The sequence below is a fragment of the Carcharodon carcharias genome, chromosome 12, assembly GCF_017639515.1.
Source record: "Carcharodon carcharias isolate sCarCar2 chromosome 12, sCarCar2.pri, whole genome shotgun sequence".
Classification (NCBI taxonomy): Eukaryota; Metazoa; Chordata; class Chondrichthyes; order Lamniformes; family Lamnidae; genus Carcharodon; species Carcharodon carcharias.
Genome location: NC_054478.1, coordinates 142112164 through 142133951, shown reverse-complemented (window position 1 = coordinate 142133951; position 21788 = coordinate 142112164). Strand labels below are relative to the sequence as shown.

Here is a 21788-nt window from a genome sequence, read left to right as displayed (position 1 = left end):
CTTAGTTCTGATGAAGAGTCATTCGGACTCAAAACGTTAACTGTGTCCCTCTCCGCAGATGCTGTCAGACCTGCTGAGTTTTTCCAGCTATTTTTGTTTTTATTCTAGATATCCCTATTTTCTGGTTGACCAGAACACCATGGATGGTCCACACAACCTAGAGTTACAAAGTAAGGGACTTTTCAGTAACTCTCCAAGATCCTATAAAGTGTAAAACTTACAAAACCTTTGTATATAATCATGTTATTGAAGCAAAATGCTCACCAGACCATTCATTGTTCGGCACTCACTAGTAAAACAGGTATAATGGCAGTATATTCTACTCAATTTCCCCATAATTCAACTGCTGTGACAGGAGACGTTTGCCCAATTACCAGAGTACCTTGAATGCCGTTCATGCATTAAAGTGGCTGGTTACAAGGGCAATACTCTACTGTGGCATTACAAATTTGAAATGCTCTCTGTTGCACACTAGCTCCTGTTTATACCACCATACCTGGGAAGTTAAATTCACAAAAACGACAGCCTCTGTGCTGTCTCTACCTGGTGCTTAAAAACAGGAAGTACTGCAACTGGGCAGATGACCTCCCATCGTAACTTTCAGGATTGCACGGCAATCCAAAATACAGCTTTGAAGCTGCACAGGAGCTGCAGCCCTGTAAAATAAATCGAGTCCCAACAATGACAAGAGGAAGGACAAAACACTTTACGTGTGTGGGTCTTTCACACTTGTAAAGGAACCACAGTAGCTTGTTGTCGCAAATGGGATTCTGTACTTTTGATACCATAATCACGATAATTGCAAGCTTTAGAAGCTACACTTGCATAAGGTTAAACTGGCAAAAAGACTAGGATTCCATGCCACAGTGTTAATGAAACTTTCTTTGCCGGTTAATATTTGTTTTGTGGTTTTGTGCACCAAGTCATTTTTTGAAATCCCACACATACAGTCTTTCGTTTAGCTCATAGGTTGTAATTCCACATATTGTTCCTTTGCTGTACTATCCCAGAAGAGCATGTTACTGTTATTTCTTTTCATGGCATCAGTTGGCTACAGCAGGTGGGAAAACAGTAAACATCACTTCCCTCCAAGGACTAATCCAGCACTCCTCCTATTTGAGCCTTCTAGAAAGGGGGAGGAGCAAACAGAAGAGCAGGTTAAAGGCAGGAAGAGAGAGACCAGGAGAGATGAGAAGTAGATGTATACCAGAGAGAAGAGGGGAGCTAGAGAGAGAGTGCAAAAGCGAGAGAGAGCGCAAAAGAAAGAGCGAGTGTGCAAGAGAAAAAGAGAGGGAGTGAGTAAGAGTCGGGGGGAGAGACTGAGAAGTAAAGGACATAGAGAAGGGGAAGGAAGAGAGAGAGAGAAGTTAGGAGAAAAACAGAGGGAAGCTCTGCTCAACTTTTCTTATTTGCTGGGATCATCAAAAGAAGCAAATGTCTCCTGCCAATGTTCCATGAGAACTCTTCACCATGGAATAAAGGCTGCAACTACATCACTGTGATTTTACAACACTAATTTCCAATTTCATAAATAAACCGTAAGGTAAAAAACTTTGTTAAAACTCTTGCACCCACAGCACTGATATTAACAGGACATTGTAATCATATTCTATATCGATAACCCAGCAGTACCTGCAGCATAAATATATATCTTTGATGCACGGTGCAGACTTCATTATTCTTAAATCACTTGTACACCATGCTAAGGCAATTGTGTAAAAGTGCTTCTGCTTAATTTAAACAGCACAATAAGTATGGAGTTTCAGGGCTAGAATCTAAGATGGTCAGTGTGATGCATAAAACAGACAAATCTATCTGACCATCCAAAATTTCTCATTCTTACAGATGCTCTCTGTGAAGGGGGATTATTTTACATAGAAGTGTAGCCCTCTGATCACAGGAGTGTCAATGCACCACAACAAAATACCAGTAGCCCTGTATTACAATTCCCGACAGTGCTTTAGCTGATCAGTTGAAAGCTGCAGATCCCCTTCCCAAGATCTAAATAGGCTGCTGTAAAGGAGCTATTTTACAATTTAAAGCATAACAGAAAGAAGTTTTCAAATACTGAATGACAGCCCCATTTTCATGTAACATTTGCTGAAATTATTTTCTTCAAAATGATCTCCTACACAACACCAGTAGAATCAGCTTGTTCAGAATAGATCAACTATCTAGTTGTTTAAATCGCATTTGCAATTTAACTCTATGGTATTCAAAGAATTTAAGTACAACAGATGAGCCTGTTCAACAGGGTTAACCTGTGAAGCTCGCACAGTCGACCTTTTCAATCAGCCAATTGAACAGATTGAAAAGCCAATGTTCACAGCAGCCTCAAGGTAACACCTGTTTAGCTAGTTCATTTCCAGGCGTTAACAATGATTGTTTTATTTTAATCGAGCCTTATAGGGACTCAGTGTCTTAAAAGAGCTGACTGGAAATATCCGCTACAGCACATTTATGGCAAGGTGTTCTGGGTTTCAAAACAGCAAGGTCACGTGCAACTAATGTACCAGTCACGGCTATATACAAATTCTTGGTAAAATTATGCACTGATCATTTTACCAAGGCAATATTCATAAAGGTGTAAAAAGGTTTAAGGGATGCTCCTAAGCGCTACTGCAAAGCACTCTCAGCCACTTCAAGGCAGTAACTAGTACAAGGCAGAAACTAAGCACTCCTTCACAGTGCAAGTTTAATCTGGGCACTTATATTTTTTTTATTTTTTTCACGGGATGTTTTACGTCGCTGGCTAGGCCAGCATTTATTGCGCATCCCTAATTGCCTTCGAGAAGGTTGTGGTTATTCACCTTCTGGAACTGCTGCAGTCCATGTGGTGAAGGTACACCCATAGTTCTGTTAGGGAGATAGTTCCGGGATTTTGACCCAGCAACAGTGAAGGAATGGAGATATATTTCCAAGTCAGGATGGTGTGGAGCTTAGAGGGCAGCTTGCAGGTTTGGAAGGTGTTGTCGATGGAGCCTTGGTGAGTAGCTGCAGTGCATCTTGTAGATGGCACACACTGCTAGTGAATGTTTAAGGTGGTGGATGAGGTGCCAATCAAACGGGCTGCTTTGTCCTGGATGGTGTTGAGCTTCTTGAGTTTTGTCGGAGCTGCACTCATCCAAGCAAGTGGAGAGTATTCCATCACACTCCTGTCTTGTGCCTTGTAAATAGTGGACTGGCTTTAAGGAGTCAGGAGGTGAGTTACTCGCCACAGAATTCCCAGCCTTTGACCTGCTTGTTGCATAAAGGCTAGTGGGTTTGTGTTGGGGCAGCATTAGCAAAAGCCTCTGGCCGGCTTAACTGCCCTCACACACAGCTGGGCATGGTGTGTGCTGCAAGAAAAACAAGGAGAGGGGAGCAGCACAACATAGTGGCATGAAAATATAGGATGGGATGTACAATAATCTGGTACCTAATTAGTACTTTGTTTACTTGCACAAAAGAAAATGGTTGATTAGGGAAGCACCATATTGATTTTCAGTTGATGTGAAGTCTACCCCATTTATGTCCACCTTAATATTGCAATATCTTCATCGTAACACTAGTGAATTCAAACTGGACCTCAAACCTCAGGAGTTGCAATCAGATCATTTCAGTGGTTTTGGGACAGAAATAATTTCAAGCAGAGGGCAAGTTCTCATTTTTATTTACTATCCAATTTCAGCATTAGCCTATAAACAGAGCGGGGAAAGGGGTAACTGCAGCATTAGTCGAATCAAGGCAAATAATCACTCTGGTCCAGTTGGAAGTCTACCTTGCTGTTCTGTATGAGTCGAGTGAGATGTTCAAAGCAGTTGCTATTCAGGAAGATTGCCTGAAGGACAGGTCTGTCAGGGCAGTTTAACATTTCTGGAATAGTGTCTGTGGGGAGAAAATTCAGAAATTTGCAGTTTTCTACAAAGAGATCATATGGAAAAGGTGTCTCTAAATACCTTGCTATTTCTCTTAGCAATATTTGCTCAAGCCCAACTTACCCCAGAGAACATTTCTTAATTACAACCATCACTGGTAAAGTGTTTTGAGATCACCTGAGGTCATGTGGGGCACTATATAAGTCTTTCTTTTGAGAGGACAATCCCTGATTATTCCAATGCTCTCCTGGCTGGACTCTGCAACCTGAAGTTCATCTACCTATGTCCCAACTGCACTGAGTCCCGTTCAGCCATCAGCCCTGTGCTCACTAACCTACGCTGGTTCCCAGTCTGCCAAAGCATCAATTTTAAATTCTCTTCCTTATTTTCAAATCCCTCCATGGCATCACCCTCATCTCTATAGCCTCCTCCAGCCCTACAAAGCTCCAAGATCTCTGCATTCCTCCAATTCTAGCGCCTCATGCATCCCCTAGTTTGGTTGTCCACCATTGGCAGTCATGCCTTCAGCTTCCTGGGCCTTAAGCTCTGGAATTCCCTCCCTTAAACTCTCCCTATCCCTACCACACTCTCGCCCTTCGAGACACACCTTGAAACCTACCTCCTTGACTATCTTTCATGCTAAAGGTGCTTTATAAACAAAGCTGTTGCAACATGTCATACAAAATTTCCATTTCCATGCATTAGGAGCTCTCCCAATTATAAGCAAAAGACATTCGAAGCAGGCCCTGTATTATGCATACTCACTCAGCATTTGTATCTGTAGTGCAATGAAACTGCTCTCCCAATTCCGAGATCTGCGATTGACCAGCAACGCAGTGTGATCAGAGTTGAGCAGCTTGAAGTAATTCTCCAGGATTGTGCTGATCTCTACCTGCCGCTGATCAGAGCTGCTGGTCAGCAGCACGTGAACCACCTCCGTCAGGCACTTCAGGGTCAACTCCAATTTATGGCTTACGTCCTCTGGGTCCTTGTCATCCAACAGCTCACAGTCTGCCAACACTCGCATCAAGACTTCCATTGTAGCCGGGGAGATTGCCTGCAGGGCATTTCGCTGAAATTACAAAGCATGTTCAGTCTCTATAAATAAATCGATGAATGTCACATCTGTGGTCCAACTTAATATAATTCTAACAAGAAATGGCTTTCCATTCACAGATGTGATTGCCCACTTTTGAAGTAGACCACTGCATCTATGGTCAAATGGTCAGTCAACATAGTAGGTGCAACTGGCCCTACATTCTAAGCTTGAAATTATATTTGGGCATCATGTTAACATGGCCACAAAGGTTTCGAACCAAGATACCATACATTGCAATTTCTAAAACTTAGAACAACATCAACTGTAATTGTTCTGGAGGGCATGTTTTAAAATTGTAATTTTAACCAAGGTTTCAAAATAATGACTTTAGTAGCAGATTACAAGGCACCACTTCATCAGATTAGGTGAATCTCTCATGGCACTCAGTGCTAAACTTCTTATAGACAGTTGGTGTAGGGGATCAGAAGTTGATCTTTGCTCAGTTTTAGATTTATTCACAAAGTGAGACATTACAAATGTATAGCTCCTAGCTCTACAATCCAGCACCAGTGTCAATAAATGTCTCTTGATATGTGCAGTCATTATCCAATAAGTGCTCCCCCACCTACAAACATCTCATCTGAAAAATGGCATTGCTGAAAGTGGAGCACTCCCTCAGCAGTACATTGGAGCCCTTGTCTTGATTTTTGTGTTGAAGTCCTGGAGTGGGACTTGAACCTACAACCTCCTGACTCAGAGGCTGGAATGCTACTGGCAACTGACACAATTGCTCTTAAAGGGTGGTGAGCCACCTTCTTGAACCGCTGCGGTCCATGTGATGAAGGTACTCCCACAGTGCTATTAGGTTGGAAGCTCCAGGGTTTTGATGTCACAACAATAAAGGAACAGCGATCTATTTCCAATCAAGGATGGTGTGCAACTTGAAACGGAATTTGGAGATGTTGGTAGAGGTCACAGGTTTGAGGGGTGCTGTTAAAGCTGCCTTGGCAAATTGCTGTATCTTGTGGATGGTACACACTGCTGTCACAGCGTGCCAATGGTGGAGGGGTTCAATATTTATGATGGTGGATGGGATAACAAGGCTGCTTTATCCTTGATAGTTTTGAACTTCTCCAGTGATGCTGGTATTGCACTGCTTTCACTCTTGACTTGAGCCTTGTAGGTGGTGCGGAGTCAACTCTATGATGGTAATGCCACTGAATATCATGGGGAAGTGTTTAGACTCTCTTGTTGGAGTTGGTTGGTTCCTGGTACTTCAATGGTACAAATGTAACTTGCCACTTATCAGCACAATCCTGAATAGGGGCACAGACTGATACATTATCTGGCAAGTTGTGAATGGAACTGAACACTAATCATCAGCAAACTGACCTGACAGAAGATTACTGATGAAGCAGCTGAAGATGGGTCGGACCCTGAGAACTTCTGCAGTGACATCTTAGCACCTAAATGACATACTAGGGATGGTCATGGAAGAACCTAAATATTATATAAGAGCTACGATTTGGTGCTTGTGATCATGTCAGGCTGTTGCTTGGCCAGTCTGTAAGAGAGTTCTCTCAATTTTAGTACAAGCCCCCAGATGTTAGCGACGAACTTGACAGGGTTGACTGGGCTGGGTGTGCCTTTGTCATGTCCAAATCCAGTTATTTGTCCAGAATTATTATAAGTTTTTGTTGCAGTTTTGTACAACTGAGTGACTTGCTAGGCCATTTCAGAGGGGCAGTTAGGAGCCAATGACATTGCTGTGGATCTGAAGTCAGGTAAAAGGCTAGACTGGGTAAGGATGGCAGATTTCCTTCCCTAAAGGACATTGGTGGACCAGATGTGTTTTTACAACAATCTGGATAATTCCATGATCACCATTACTGAAACTAGATTTTTATTCCAAACAAAAGTTCTTCTCATATTCAGAAGTATGAAATAGATACAAGAGCCTTCCAGTTATGGGAAAGATATTTAATATTCAAAAGACTTGGCCTTTATAGAGTTAAATATCTGAATGTACGTGTTCAGAACAAAAGAAGGGACAAAACTTTCTAGAGGTAGCTCTGTGAAGGAAGGAGAATTGAGAAGTTGACTTAAGGGTGAAGAAATTGTTACATCAAGAATAACAACAGTCATAAGGACTAAGAGTAGAGCTAACAAAGGTAAAAGCAGGTAACTACCAATTGGACTTGCAAAAGACATTAAGAAACTTGAAGAAAATGCTAGAGACACTATGCAGGTCAGGTAGCATCTGTGGAGGGAGAGAAAACTAGAGCTGACGTTTCATCAGAACCCTGGAACATGTTGAGAAATTTGTTCCTTTGAGTTTCATTACCCTACTGAAAAAGAAATCTCAATAAATACTTCATTGCTTTAGACAGTCGCCAATATTTGCTTACAGCTAGTTGCTTTTTCTTTAAGGGTAGAGCTTTAGGTGCTTGGATGAATCATGAGTTTGTCATCAGCGGCACTGAGCACAGATACAATATTAATCATCGGTGGCCACAGTATGGTATGGGAGACCAACCTCTGGTCATTAAGGAAATAAAAAGATCTCTGAAGTTCCAAACAGAATACAGCAGGTCTTTGTTTTCCAATACACAAGGATGTCATGTATTATTAAATCAAACAATCTGATGCCAATATTTTGCCGTTGTACACTGTCATTCAGCAAGCCCTTAGATAAGCCTTTTCAGACAGGGGCAAATGCAGTGATGGATTCCAGTTTGACGTGACCAAGACTAGTCACTCAGCTGAAGTTTCATTGAACAAAAATACTAAGGCTGAGACTTTTCCTACGTTGAAAGGGTTATATAAAAGCAAGTAGTCACTGTTGTAGAAATGCCCTAGGAAAGCTGAGTGCTAAAAATGATTATATCATTTATAACACAAATGTCGGTGGACAGTGTAAAGCAGGCTTGTCCAACCTTTTAGCGCAAGGGGCCTTATTTCAATTTTTTTCTCACTCAAGGGGCCAATAGGAAAATTTCAGAAAGATAAGGTTTGGCACAACATTAAATATGAATTTCAATAAAATGTCAAAGTATGAGGAAAAGAAACAGCATGCTGAGCAAAATAAAGTATGTCAGAGCAATAAATCGATAATCTAAAGAGAAAATGAGTCATTAATACATTTGAGTGTGAGGGGGTCAAATTGCATTTGTCCACCTCAAGGTGCTGACTCACTCACCATCACCACACCCACTGTGCAAAGTGGTGCGAGTGTGTTGGTGTGTGGTGTGAGGTTGCATACGCGCCCTGCGACTAGGAGTGCGACGCACACGCACGTGCATGCACACAAGCAGCCGAACCCTCTTCCCGCCAGCAGACGCTCTTTCTCTCGCCCCCGCCAGCAGCCACTCTCACTCTCTCCCCCGCCAGCAGCCACTCTCACTCTCTCCCCCGCCAGCAGCCACTCTCACTCTCTCCCGTCAGCAGCCACTCTCACTCTCTCTCTCGCCTCCGGCAGCAGTCACTCTCTCTCTCCCCCGCCAGCAGCCACTCTCTCTCTCCCCCATCAGCAGCCACTCTCTCTCTCCCCCGCCAGCAGTCACTCTCGCTCTCTCCCCCGCCAGCAGTCACTCTCACTCTCTCCCCCGCCAGCAGTCGCTCTCACTCTCTCCCCCGCCAGCAGTCGCTATCACTCTCTCCCTCGCCAGCAGCCGCTCTCTCTCTCTCTCCCGTCAGCAGTCACTCTCACTCTCTCCCCCGCCAGCAGTCACTCTCACTCTCTCCTCCGCCAGCAGCCACTCTCTCTCTCACCCTCATCAGCAGCCACTCTCTCTCTCCCTCACCAGCAGCCACTCTCTCTCTCTCCCCCGCCAGCAGCCACTCTCACTCTCTCCCCCGCCAGCAGCCACTCTCACTCTCTCCCCCGCCAGCACCCACTCTCACTCTCTCCCCCGCCAGCACCCACTCTCACTCTCTCCCCCGCCAGCAGCCACTCTCACTCTCTCTCCTGCCAGCAGCCACTCTCTCTCTGTCCCCCGCCAGCAGCCACTCTCTCTCTGTCCCCCGCCAGCAGCCACTCTCTCTCTGTCCCCCGCCAGCAGCCACTCTCTCTCTGTCCCCCGCCAGCAGCCACTCTCTCTCTCTGTCCCCCGCCAGCAGTCACTCTCACTCTCTCCGCTGCCAGTAGCCACTCTCTCTCTCCCTCATCAGCAGCCACGCTCTCTCTCTCTCCCACCAGCAGCCACTCTCACTCTCTCCCTCATCAGCAGCCACTCTCTCTCTCTCTCCTGCCAGCAGCCACTCTCACTCTCTCCCGCCAGCAGCCACTCTCTCTCTCTCCCGCCAGCAGCCACTCTCTCTCTCTCCCGCCAGCAGCCACTCTCTCTCTCTCCCGCCAGCAGCCACTCTCTCTCTCTCTCCCGCCAGCAGCCACTCTCTCTCTCTCCCGCCAGCAGCCACTCTCTCTCTCTCCCGCCAGCAGCCACTCTCTCTCTCTCCCGCCAGCAGCCACTCTCTCTCTCTCCCGCCAGCAGCCACTCTCTCTCTCTCCCGCCAGCAGCCACTCTCTCTCTCTCACACGTCACCAGCAGACACTCTCTCTCTCTCCCCCGCCAGCAGCCACTCTCTCTCTCTCCCCCGCCAGCAGCCACTCTCTCTCTCTCTCTCTCTCGCGTCACCAGCAGCCACTCTCTCTCTCACACATCACCAGCAGCCACTCACTCTCTCTCTCTCCATCAGCAGCAGCCATTCTCTCTCTCTCCCTCCCTCACCAGCAGCCACTCTCTCTCTCTCCCTCCCTCACCAGCAGCCACTCTCTCTCTCTCTCTCTCTCCCTCACCAGCAGCCACTCTCTCTCTCTCTCTCCCTCACCAGCAGCCACTCTCTCTCTCACACATCACCAGCAGCCACTCTCTCTCTCTCCCTCATCAGCAGCCACTCTCTCTCTCTTCCATCAGCAGCTACACTCTCTCCCCCGCCAGCAGCCACTCTCTCTCCCCCCCGCCAGCAGCCACTCTCTCTCTCTCTCTCGCCCCCGTCAGCAGCCACTCTCTCTCTCTCCCCCGTCAGCAGCCACTCTCTCTCTCTCCCCCGTCAGCAGCCACTCTCTCTCTCTCCCCCGTCAGCAGCCACTCTCTCTCTCTCCCTCATCAGCAACCACTCTCTCTCTCTCTCCCCCACCAGCAGCCACTCTCTCTCTCCCTCATCAGCAGCCACTCTCTCTCTCCCTCATCAGCAGCTACACTCTCTCCCCCACCAGCAGCCACTCTCTCTCTCTCTCCCGCCAGCAGCCACTCTCTCTCTCTCTCCCTCATCAGCAACCACTCTCACTCTCTCCCCCGTCAGCAGCCACTCTCACTCTCTCCCTCATCAGCAGCCACTCTCTCTCTCTCCCTCACAAGCAGCCACTCTCTCTCTCTCTCTCCCCCATCAGCAGCCACTCTCTCTCTGTCTCTCCCTCACAAGCAGCCACTCTCTCTCTCCCTCACAAGCAGCCACTCTCTCTCTCTCTCTCTCCCTCACAAGCAGCCACTCTCTCTCTCTCCCCCTCACCAGCAGCCACTCTCTCACTCTCTCTCCCCCGCCAGCAGCCACTCTCTCACTCTCTCCCCATCAGCAGCCTCTCTCTCCCTCTCTCCCGTCAGCAGCCACTCTCTCTCTCTCTCCCCCGCCAGCAGCCACTCTCTCACTCTCTCACCACCAGCAGCCACTCTCTCTCTCTCTCTCGCCACCAGCAGCCACTCTCTCTCTCTCGCCACCAGCAGCCACTCTCTCTCTCTCGCCACCAGCAGCCACTCTCTCTCTCTCTCTCCCCCACCAGCAGCCACTCTCTCTCTCTCTCTCTCCTCCGCCAGCAGCCACTCTCTCTCTCTCCCTCATCAGCATCCACTCTCTCTCTTTCTTCCATCAGCAGCCACTCTCTCTCTCTCTCTCCCCCATCAGCAGCCACTCTCTCTCTCTCCCCCACCAGCAGCCACTCTCTCTCTCTCCCTCATCAGCAGCCACTCTCTCTCTCTCTCTCCCCCACCAGCAGCCACTCTCTCTCTCTCTCCCTCATCAGCAGCCACTCTCTCTCTCTCTCCCCCATCAGCAGCCTCTCTCTCTCTCTCCCTCATCAGCAGCCACTCTCTCTCTCTCCCCCACCAGCAGCCACTCTCTCTCACTCTCCCCCACCAGCAGCCACTCTCTCTCTCTCTCTCCCCCACCAGCAGCCACTCTCTCTCTCTCCCCCACCAGCAGCCACTCTCTCTCTCTCTCTCCCTCATCAGCAGCCACTCTCTCTCTCTCTCCCCCATCAGCAGCCACTCTCTCTCTCTCCCTCATCAGCAGCCACTCTCTCTCTCTCTCCCCCACCAGCAGCCACTCTCTCTCTCTCTCTCCCCCCCACCAGCAGCCACTCTCTCTCTCTCTCTCTCCCCCACCAGCAGCCACTCTCTCTCTCTCTCTCCCGTCAGCAGCCACTCTCTCCCTCTCTCTCCCCCACCAGCAGCCACTCTCTCTCTCTCCCCCACCAGCAGCCACTCTCTCTCTCTCTCCCGTCAGCAGCCACTCTCTCTCTCTCCCGCCAGCAGCCACTCTCTCTCTCTCCCGTCAGCAGCCACTCTCTCTCTCTCTCTCTGTCCCCCGTCAGCAGCCACTCTCTCTCTCTCTCTCCCCCACCAGCAGCCACTCTCTCTCTCCCTCACCAGCAGCCACTCTCTCTCTCTCTCCCCCACCAGCAGCCACTCTCTCTCTCTCTCTCTCCCCCACCAGCAGCCACTCTCTCTCTCACTCTCGCCACCAGCAGCCACTCTCTCTCTCTCTCGCCACCAGCAGCCACTCTCTCTCTCTCTCGCCACCAGCAGCCACTCTCTCTCTCTCTCGCCACCAGCAGCCACTCTCTCTCTCTCTCTCCCCCACCAGCAGCCACTCTCTCTCTCTCTCTCCTCCGCCAGCAGCCACTCTCTCTCTCTCCCTCATCAGCATCCACTCTCTCTCTTTCTTCCATCAGCAGCCACTCTCTCTCTCTCTCTCCCCCATCAGCAGCCACTCTCTCTCTCTCCCCCACCAGCAGCCACTCTCTCTCTCTCCCTCATCAGCAGCCACTCTCTCTCTCTCTCCCCCACCAGCAGCCACTCTCTCTCTCTCTCCCTCATCAGCAGCCACTCTCTCTCTCCCCCCCATCAGCAGCCTCTCTCTCTCTCTCCCTCATCAGCAGCCACTCTCTCTCTCTCCCCCACCAGCAGCCACTCTCTCTCACTCTCCCCCACCAGCAGCCACTCTCTCTCTCTCTCTCCCCCACCAGCAGCCACTCTCTCTCTCTCCCCCACCAGCAGCCACTCTCTCTCTCTCTCCCTCATCAGCAGCCACTCTCTCTCTCTCTCCCCCATCAGCAGCCTCTCTCTCTCTCTCCCTCATCAGCAGCCACTCTCTCTCTCTCTCCCCCACCAGCAGCCACTCTCTCTCTCTCTCTCCCCCCCACCAGCAGCCACTCTCTCTCTCTCTCTCCCCCCCACCAGCAGCCACTCTCTCTCTCTCTCTCTCCCCCACCAGCAGCCACTCTCTCTCTCTCTCTCTCCCCCACCAGCAGCCACTCTCTCTCTCTCTCTCCCGTCAGCAGCCACTCTCTCCCTCTCTCTCCCCCACCAGCAGCCACTCTCTCTCTCTCCCCCACCAGCAGCCACTCTCTCTCTCTCTCCCGTCAGCAGCCACTCTCTCTCTCTCCCGCCAGCAGCCACTCTCTCTCTCTCCCCGTCAGCAGCCACTCTCTCTCTCTCTCTCTGTCCCCCGTCAGCAGCCACTCTCTCTCTCTCTCTCCCCCACCAGCAGCCACTCTCTCTCTCCCTCACCAGCAGCCACTCTCTCTCTCCCTCACCAGCAGCCACTCTCTCTCTCTCTCCCCCACCAGCAGCCACTCTCTCTCTCTCTCTCTCCCCCACCAGCAGCCACTCTCTCTCTCACTCTCGCCACCAGCAGCCACTCTCTCTCTCGCCACCAGCAGCCACTCTCTCTCTCTCTCGCCACCAGCAGCCACTCTCTCTCTCTCTCTCTCCCCCACCAGCAGCCACTCTCAATCTCTCCCCCGCCAGCAGCCACTCTCTCTCTCTCTCCTCCACCAGCAGCCACTCTCTCTCTCATTCCCTCCCGTCAGCAGCCACTCTCTCTCTCCCCCGTCAGCAGCCACTCTCTCTCTCTCTGTCCCCCGTCAGCAGCCACTCTCTCTCTCTCTCCCCCGCCAGCAGCCACTCTCTCTCTCTCCCCCATCAGCAGCCACTCTCTCTCTCTCCCCCATCAGCAGCCACTCTCTCTCTCTCTCTGTCCCCCGTCAGCAGCCACTCTCTCTCTCTCGCCACCAGCAGCCACTCTCTCTCTCTCTCTCGCCACCAGCAGCCACTCTCTCTCTCTCTCTCGCCACCAGCAGCCACTCTCTCTCTCTCTCTCTCGCCACCAGCAGCCACTCTCTCTCTCTCTCTCCCTCACCAGCAGCCACTCTCTCTCTCTCTCCCCCACCAGCAGCCACTCTCTCTCTCGCCACCAGCAGCCACTCTCTCTCTCTCTCTCCCCCACCAGCAGCCACTCTCTCTCTCCCCCGCCAGCAGCCACACTCTCTCTCTCTCCTCCGCCAGCAGCCACTCTCTCTGTCCCCCACCAGCAGCCACTCTCTCTCTCTCCTCCGCCAGCAGCCACTCTCTCTCTCCTCCACCAGCAGCCAATCTCTCTCTCTCTCTCTCTCCTCCGCCAGCAGCCACTCTCTCTGTCCCCCGCCAGCAGCCACTCTCTCTCTCCTCCGCCAGCAGCCACTCTCTCTCTCTCTCTCCTCCGCCAGCAGCCACTCTCTCTCTGTCCCCCGCCAGCAGCCACTCTCTCTCTGTCCCCCGCCAGCAGCCACTCTCTCTCTCTCTCTCTCTCCTCCGCCAGCAGCCACTCTCTCTCTGTCCCCCACCAGCAGCCACTCTCCCTCTCTCTCTCTCCTCCGCCAGCAGCCACTCTCTCACTCTCTCTCCTCCGCCAGCAGCCACTCTCTCTCTCTCTCCTCCGCCAGCAGCCAATCTCTCTCTCTCTCTCCTCTGCCAGCAGCCACTCTCTCTCTCTCTCCTCCGCCAGCAGCCACTCTCTCTCTCCTCCGCCAGCAGCCACTCTCTCTCTCTCCCCTGCCAGCAGCCACTCTCTCACTCTCTCTCCCCCCGTCAGCAGCCACTCTCTCACTCTCTCTCCCCCGCCAGCAGCCACTCTCTCATTCTCTCCCGCCAGCAGCCACTCTCTCTCTCCCTCACAAGCAGCCACTCTCTCTCTCTCCCCCTCACCAGCAGCCACTCTCTCACTCTCTCTCCCCCGCCAGCAGTCACTCTCTCATTCTCTCCCGCCAGCAGGCACTCCTCTCTCCCTCACCAGCAGCCACTCTCTCTCTCTCCCCCCCATCAGCAGCCACTCTCTCTCTCTCTCTCTCTCCCTCACAAGCAGCCACTCTCTCTCTCCCTCACAAGCAGCCACTCTCTCTCTCCCTCACAAGCAGCCACTCTCTCTCTCTCTCCCTCACAAGCAGCCACTCTCTCTCTCTCTCCCTCACAAGCAGCCACTCTCTCTCTCTCCCTCACAAGCAGCCACTCTCTCTCTCCCTCACAAGCAGCCACTCTCTCTCTCTCCCTCACCAGCAGCCACTCTCTCTCTCTCTCCCTCACAAGCAGCCACTCTCTCTCTCTCCCCCTCACCAGCAGCCACTCTCTCTCTCTCTCTCCTCCACCAGCAGCCACTCTCTCTCTCCTCCGCCAGCAGCCACTCTCTCTCTCCCCCGCCAGCAGCCACTCTCTCTCTTCCCCCGCCAGCAGCCACTCTCTCTCTCTCGCCACCAGCAGCCACTCTCTCACTCTCTCTCTCTCCCCCGCCAGCAGCCACTCTCTCTCTCTCTCTCTCTCCCGTCAGCAGCCACTCTCTCTCTCTCTCGCCACCAGCAGCCACTCTCTCTCTCCCTCATCAGCAGCTACACTCTCTCCCCCACCAGCAGCCACTCTCTCTCTCTCTCCCGCCAGCAGCCACTCTCTCTCTCTCTCCCTCAACAGCAACCACTCTCACTCTCTCCCCCGTCAGCAGCCACTCTCACTCTCTCCCTCATCAGCAGCCACTCTCTCTCTCTCCCTCACAAGCAGCCACTCTCTCTCTCTCTCTCTCCCCCATCAGCAGCCACTCTCTCTCTCTCTCTCCCTCACAAGCAGCCACTCTCTCTCTCCCTCACAAGCAGCCACTCTCTCTCTCTCTCTCTCTCTCCCTCACAAGCAGCCACTCTCTCTCTCCCCCTCACCAGCAGCCACTCTCTCACTCTCTCTCCCCCGCCAGCAGCCACTCTCTCTCTCTCTCCCCATCAGCAGCCTCTCTCTCCCTCTCTCCCGTCAGCAGCCACTCTCTCTCTCTCTCCCCCGCCATCAGCCACTCTCTCACTCTCTCTCTCTCACCACCAGCAGCCACTCTCTCTCTCTCTCTCTCGCCACCAGCAGCCACTCTCTCTCTCTCGCCACCAGCAGCCACTCTCTCTCTCTCGCCACCAGCAGCCACTCTCTCTCTCTCTCTCCCCCACCAGCAGCCACTCTCTCTCTCTCTCTCCTCCGCCAGCAGCCACTCTCTCTCTCTCCCTCATCAGCATCCACTCTCTCTCTTTCTTCCATCAGCAGCCACTCTCTCTCTCTCTCTCCCCCATCAGCAGCCACTCTCTCTCTCTCCCCCACCAGCAGCCACTCTCTCTCTCTCCCTCATCAGCAGCCACTCTCTCTCTCTCTCCCCCACCAGCAGCCACTCTCTCTCTCTCTCCCTCATCAGCAGCCACTCTCTCTCTCTCTCCCCCATCAGCAGCCTCTCTCTCTCTCTCCCCCATCAGCAGCCACTCTCTCTCTGTCTCTCCCTCACAAGCAGCCACTCTCTCTCTCCCTCACAAGCAGCCACTCTCTCTCTCTCTCTCTCCCTCACAAGCAGCCACTCTCTCTCTCTCCCCCTCACCAGCAGCCACTCTCTCACTCTCTCTCCCCCGCCAGCAGCCACTCTCTCTCTCTCTCCCCATCAGCAGCCTCTCTCTCCCTCTCTCCCGTCAGCAGCCACTCTCTCTCTCTCTCCCCCGCCAGCAGCCACTCTCTCACTCTCTCACCACCAGCAGCCACTCTCTCTCTCTCTCTCTCGCCACCAGCAGCCACTCTCTCTCTCTCGCCACCAGCAGCCACTCTCTCTCTCTCGCCACCAGCAGCCACTCTCTCTCTCTCTCTCCCCCACCAGCAGCCACTCTCTCTCTCTCTCTCCTCCGCCAGCAGCCACTCTCTCTCTCTCCCTCATCAGCATCCACTCTCTCTCTTTCTTCCATCAGCAGCCACTCTCTCTCTCTCTCCCCCATCAGCAGCCACTCTCTCTCTCTCCCCCACCAGCAGCCACTCTCTCTCTCTCCCTCATCAGCAGCCACTCTCTCTCTCTCTCCCCCACCAGCAGCCACTCTCTCTCTCTCTCCCTCATCAGCAGCCACTCTCTCTCTCTCTCCCCCATCAGCAGCCTCTCTCTCTCTCTCTCCCTCATCAGCAGCCACTCTCTCTCTCTCTCCCTCATCAGCAGCCACTCTCTCTCTCTCCCCCACCAGCAGCCACTCTCTCTCACTCTCCCCCACCAGCAGCCACTCTCTCTCTCTCTCTCCCCCACCAGCAGCCACTCTCTCTCTCTCCCCCACCAGCAGCCACTCTCTCTCTCTCTCCCTCATCAGCAGCCACTCTCTCTCTCTCTCCCCCATCAGCAGCCTCTCTCTCTCTCTCCCTCATCAGCAGCCACTCTCTCTCTCTCTCCCCCACCAGCAGCCACTCTCTCTCTCTCTCTCCCCCCCACCAGCAGCCACTCTCTCTCTCTCTCTCTCCCCCCACCAGCAGCCACTCTCTCTCTCTCTCTCTCCCCCACCAGCAGCCACTCTCTCTCTCTCTCTCTCCCGTCAGCAGCCACTCTCTCCCTCTCTCTCCCCCACCAGCAGCCACTCTCTCTCTCTCCCCCACCAGCAGCCACTCTCTCTCTCTCCCCCACCAGCAGCCACTCTCTCTCTCTCTCCCGTCAGCAGCCACTCTCTCTCTCTCCCGCCAGCAGCCACTCTCTCTCTCTCCCGTCAGCAGCCACTCTCTCTCTCTCTCTCTGTCCCCCGTCAGCAGCCACTCTCTCTCTCTCTCTCCCCCACCAGCAGCCACTCTCTCTCTCCCTCACCAGCAGCCACTCTCTCTCTCCCTCACCAGCAGCCACTCTCTCTCTCTCTCCCCCACCAGCAGCCACTCTCTCTCTCTCTCTCTCCCCCACCAGCAGCCACTCTCTCTCTCACTCTCGCCACCAGCAGCCACTCTCTCTCTCTCTCGCCACCAGCAGCCACTCTCTCTCTCTCTCGCCACCAGCAGCCACTCTCTCTCTCTCTCTCCCCCACCAGCAGCCACTCTCAATCTCTCCCCCGCCAGCAGCCACTCTCTCTCTCTCTCCTCCACCAGCAGCCACTCTCTCTCTCATTCCCTCCCGTCAGCAGCCACTCTCTCTCTCCCCCGTCAGCAGCCACTCTCTCTCTCTCTGTCCCCCGTCAGCAGCCACTCTCTCTCTCTCTCCCCCGCCAGCAGCCACTCTCTCTCTCTCCCCCATCAGCAGCCACTCTCTCTCTCTCCCCCATCAGCAGCCACTCTCTCTCTCTCTCTGTCCCCCGTCAGCAGCCACTCTCTCTCTCTCGCCACCAGCAGCCACTCTCTCTCTCTCTCTCGCCACCAGCAGCCACTCTCTCTCTCTCTCTCGCCACCAGCAGCCACTCTCTCTCTCTCTCTCTCGCCACCAGCAGCCACTCTCTCTCTCTCTCTCCCTCACCAGCAGCCACTCTCTCTCTCTCACCCCCACCAGCAGCCACTCTCTCTCTCGCCACCAGCAGCCACTCTCTCTCTCTCTCTCCCCCACCAGCAGCCACTCTCTCTCTCCCCCGCCAGCAGCCACACTCTCTCTCTCTCCTCCGCCAGCAGCCACTCTCTCTGTCCCCCACCAGCAGCCACTCTCTCTCTCTCCTCCGCCAACAGCCACTCTCTCTCTCTCCTCCGCCAGCAGCCACTCTCTCTCTCCTCCACCAGCAGCCAATCTCTCTCTCTCTCTCTCCTCCGCCAGCAGCCACTCTCTCTGTCCCCCGCCAGCAGCCACTCTCTCTCTCCTCCGCCAGCAGCCACTCTCTCTCTCTCCTCCGCCAGCAGCCACTCTCTCTCTGTCCCCCGCCAGCAGCCACTCTCTCTCTGTCCCCCGCCAGCAGCCACTCTCTCTCTCTCTCTCTCTCCTCCGCCAGCAGCCACTCTCTCTCTGTCCCCCACCAGCAGCCACTCTCTCTCTCTCTCTCTCCTCCGCCAGCAGCCACTCTCTCACTCTCTCTCCTCCGCCAGCAGCCACTCTCTCTCTCTCTCCTCCGCCAGCAGCCAATCTCTCTCTCTCTCTCCTCTGCCAGCAGCCACTCTCTCTCTCTCTCCTCCGCCAGCAGCCACTCTCTCTCTCCTCCGCCAGCAGCCACTCTCTCTCTCTCCCCTGCCAGCAGCCACTCTCTCACTCTCTCTCCCCCGTCAGCAGCCACTCTCTCACTCTCTCTCCCCCGCCAGCAGCCACTCTCTCATTCTCTCCCGCCAGCAGCCACTCTCTCTCTCCCTCACAAGCAGCCACTCTCTCTCTCTCCCCCTCACCAGCAGCCACTCTCTCACTCTCTCTCCCCCCGCCAGCAGTCACTCTCTCATTCTCTCCCGCCAGCAGGCACTCCTCTCTCCCTCACCAGCAGCCACTCTCTCTCTCTCCCCCCCATCAGCAGCCACTCTCTCTCTCTCTCTCTCTCCCTCACAAGCAGCCACTCTCTCTCTCCCTCACAAGCAGCCACTCTCTCTCTCCCTCACAAGCAGCCACTCTCTCTCTCTCTCCCTCACAAGCAGCCACTCTCTCTCTCTCTCTCCCTCACAAGCAGCCACTCTCTCTCTCCCTCACAAGCAGCCACTCTCTCTCTCCCTCACAAGCAGCCACTCTCTCTCTCTCCCTCACCAGCAGCCACTCTCTCTCTCTCCCTCACCAGCAGCCACTCTCTCTCTCTCTCCCTCACAAGCAGCCACTCTCTCTCTCTCCCCCTCACCAGCAGCCACTCTCTCTCTCTCTCTCCTCCACCAGCAGCCACTCTCTCTCTCCTCCGCCAGCAGCCACTCTCTCTCTCCCCCGCCAGCAGCCACTCTCTCTCTCCCCCGCCAGCAGCCACTCTCTCTCTCTCGCCACCAGCAGCCACTCTCTCACTCTCTCTCTCTCCCCCGCCAGCAGCCACTCTCTCTCTCTCTCTCTCTCCCTTCAGCAGCCACTCTCTCTCTCTCGCCACCAGCAGCCACTCTCTCTCTCCCTCATCAGCAGCTACACTCTCTCCCCCACCAGCAGCCACTCTCTCTCTCTCTCCCGCCAGCAGCCACTCTCTCTCTCTCTCCCTCAACAGCAACCACTCTCACTCTCTCCCCCGTCAGCAGCCACTCTCACTCTCTCCCTCATCAGCAGCCACTCTCTCTCTCTCCCTCACAAGCAGCCACTCTCTCTCTCTCTCTCTCCCCCATCAGCAGCCACTCTCTCTCTCTCTCTCCCTCACAAGCAGCCACTCTCTCTCTCCCTCACAAGCAGCCACTCTCTCTCTCTCTCTCTCCCTCACAAGCAGCCACTCTCTCTCTCTCCCCCTCACCAGCAGCCACTCTCTCACTCTCTCTCCCCCGCCAGCAGCCACTCTCTCTCTCTCTCTCCCCATCAGCAGCCTCTCTCTCCCTCTCTCCCGTCAGCAGCCACTCTCTCTCTCTCTCCCCCGCCAGCAGCCACTCTCTCACTCTCTCTCTCTCACCACCAGCAGCCACTCTCTCTCTCTCTCTCTCGCCACCAGCAGCCACTCTCTCTCTCTCGCCACCAGCAGCCACTCTCTCTCTCACGCCACCAGCAGCCACTCTCTCTCTCTCTCTCCCCCACCAGCAGCCACTCTCTCTCTCTCTCTCCTCCGCCAGCAGCCACTCTCTCTCTCTCCCTCATCAGCATCCACTCTCTCTCTTTCTTCCATCAGCAGCCACTCTCTCTCTCTCTCTCCCCCATCAGCAGCCACTCTCTCTCTCTCCCCCACCAGCAGCCACTCTCTCTCTCTCCCTCATCAGCAGCCACTCTCTCTCTCTCCCCCACCAGCAGCCACTCTCTCTCTCTCTCCCTCATCAGCAGCCACTCTCTCTCTCTCTCCCCCATCAGCAGCCTCTCTCTCTCTCTCCCTCATCAGCAGCCACTCTCTCACTCTCCCCCACCAGCAGCCACTCTCTCTCTCTCTCCCCCACCAGCAGCCACTCTCTCTCTCTCTCTCCCCCACCAGCAGCCACTCTCTCTCTCTCCCCCACCAGCAGCCACTCTCTCTCTCTCTCCCTCATCAGCAGCCACTCTCTCTCTCTCTCCCCCATCAGCAGCCTCTCTCTCTCTCTCCCTCATCAGCAGCCACTCTCTCTCTCTCTCCCCCACCAGCAGCCACTCTCTCTCTCTCTCTCCCCCCCACCAGCAGCCACTCTCTCTCTCTCTCTCTCCCCCACCAGCAGCCACTCTCTCTCTCTCTCTCCCCCACCAGCAGCCACTCTCTCTCTCTCTCTCCCGTCAGCAGCCACTCTCTCCCTCTCTCTCCCCCACCAGCAGCCACTCTCTCTCTCTCCCCCACCAGCAGCCACTCTCTCTCTCTCTCTCTCTCTCCCGTCAGCAGCCACTCTCTCTCTCTCTCTCTGTCCCCCGTCAGCAGCCACTCTCTCTCTCTCTCTCCCCCACCAGCAGCCACTCTCTCTCTCCCTCACCAGCAGCCACTCTCTCTCTCTCTCCCCCACCAGCAGCCACTCTCTCTCTCTCTCTCTCCCCCACCAGCAGCCACTCTCTCTCTCTCTCTCTCCCCCACCAGCAGCCACTCTCTCTCTCACTCTCGCCACCAGCAGCCACTCTCTCTCTCTCTCGCCACCAGCAGCCACTCTCTCTCTCGCCACCAGCAGCCACTCTCTCTCTCTCTCGCCACCAGCAGCCACTCTCTCTCTCTCTCTCCCCCACCAGCAGCCACTCTCAATCTCTCCCCCGCCAGCAGCCACTCTCTCTCTCTCTCCTCCACCAGCAGCCACTCTCTCTCTCATTCCCTCCCGTCAGCAGCCACTCTCTCTCTCCCCCGTCAGCAGCCACTCTCTCTCTCTCTGTCCCCCGTCAGCAGCCACTCTCTCTCTCTCTCCCCCGCCAGCAGCCACTCTCTCTCTCTCCCCCATCAGCAGCCACTCTCTCTCTCTCCCCCATCAGCAGCCACTCTCTCTCTCTCTCTGTCCCCCGTCAGCAGCCACTCTCTCTCTCTCGCCACCAGCAGCCACTCTCTCTCTCTCTCTCGCCACCAGCAGCCACTCTCTCTCTCTCGCCACCAGCAGCCACTCTCTCTCTCTCTCTCTCGCCACCAGCAGCCACTCTCTCTCTCTCTCTCTCGCCACCAGCAGCCACTCTCTCTCTCTCTCTCCCTCACCAGCAGCCACTCTCTCTCTCTCTCCCCCACCAGCAGCCACTCTCTCTCTCGCCACCAGCAGCCACTCTCTCTCTCTCTCCCCCACCAGCAGCCACTCTCTCTCTCCCCCGCCAGCAGCCACACTCTCTCTCTCTCCTCCGCCAGCAGCCACTCTCTCTGTCCCCCACCAGCAGCCACTCTCTCTCTCTCCTCCACCAGCAGCCACTCTCTCTCTCCTCCACCAGCAGCCACTCTCTCTCTCTCTCTCTCCTCCGCCAGCAGCCACTCTCTCTGTCCCCCGCCAGCAGCCACTCTCTCTCTCCTCCGCCAGCAGCCACTCTCTCTCTCTCTCTCCTCCGCCAGCAGCCACTCTCTCTCTGTCCCCCGCCAGCAGCCACTCTCTCTCTGTCCCCCGCCAGCAGCCACTCTCTCTCTCTCTCTCTCTCTCCTCCGC

At 54.3% G+C, this 21788-nt stretch overlaps 1 protein-coding gene across 9 annotated transcripts in view; it reads right to left on the bottom strand.

The window, feature by feature from the left end:
- nbeal1 (neurobeachin-like 1) overlaps window positions 1-21788 on the bottom strand; it is a 309051-nt gene that overhangs the window by 108640 nt on the left and 178623 nt on the right. For all 9 annotated transcript variants that reach the window (XM_041200542.1, XM_041200544.1, XM_041200543.1 and 6 more), the window contains 2 exons: window positions 4623-4929; window positions 3761-3867 (listed from right to left, as the gene is read on the bottom strand). In XM_041200542.1, the coding sequence (XP_041056476.1) occupies window positions 3761-3867; window positions 4623-4929 (414 nt within the window). The remainder of the gene's footprint in view (window positions 1-3760; window positions 3868-4622; window positions 4930-21788) is intronic.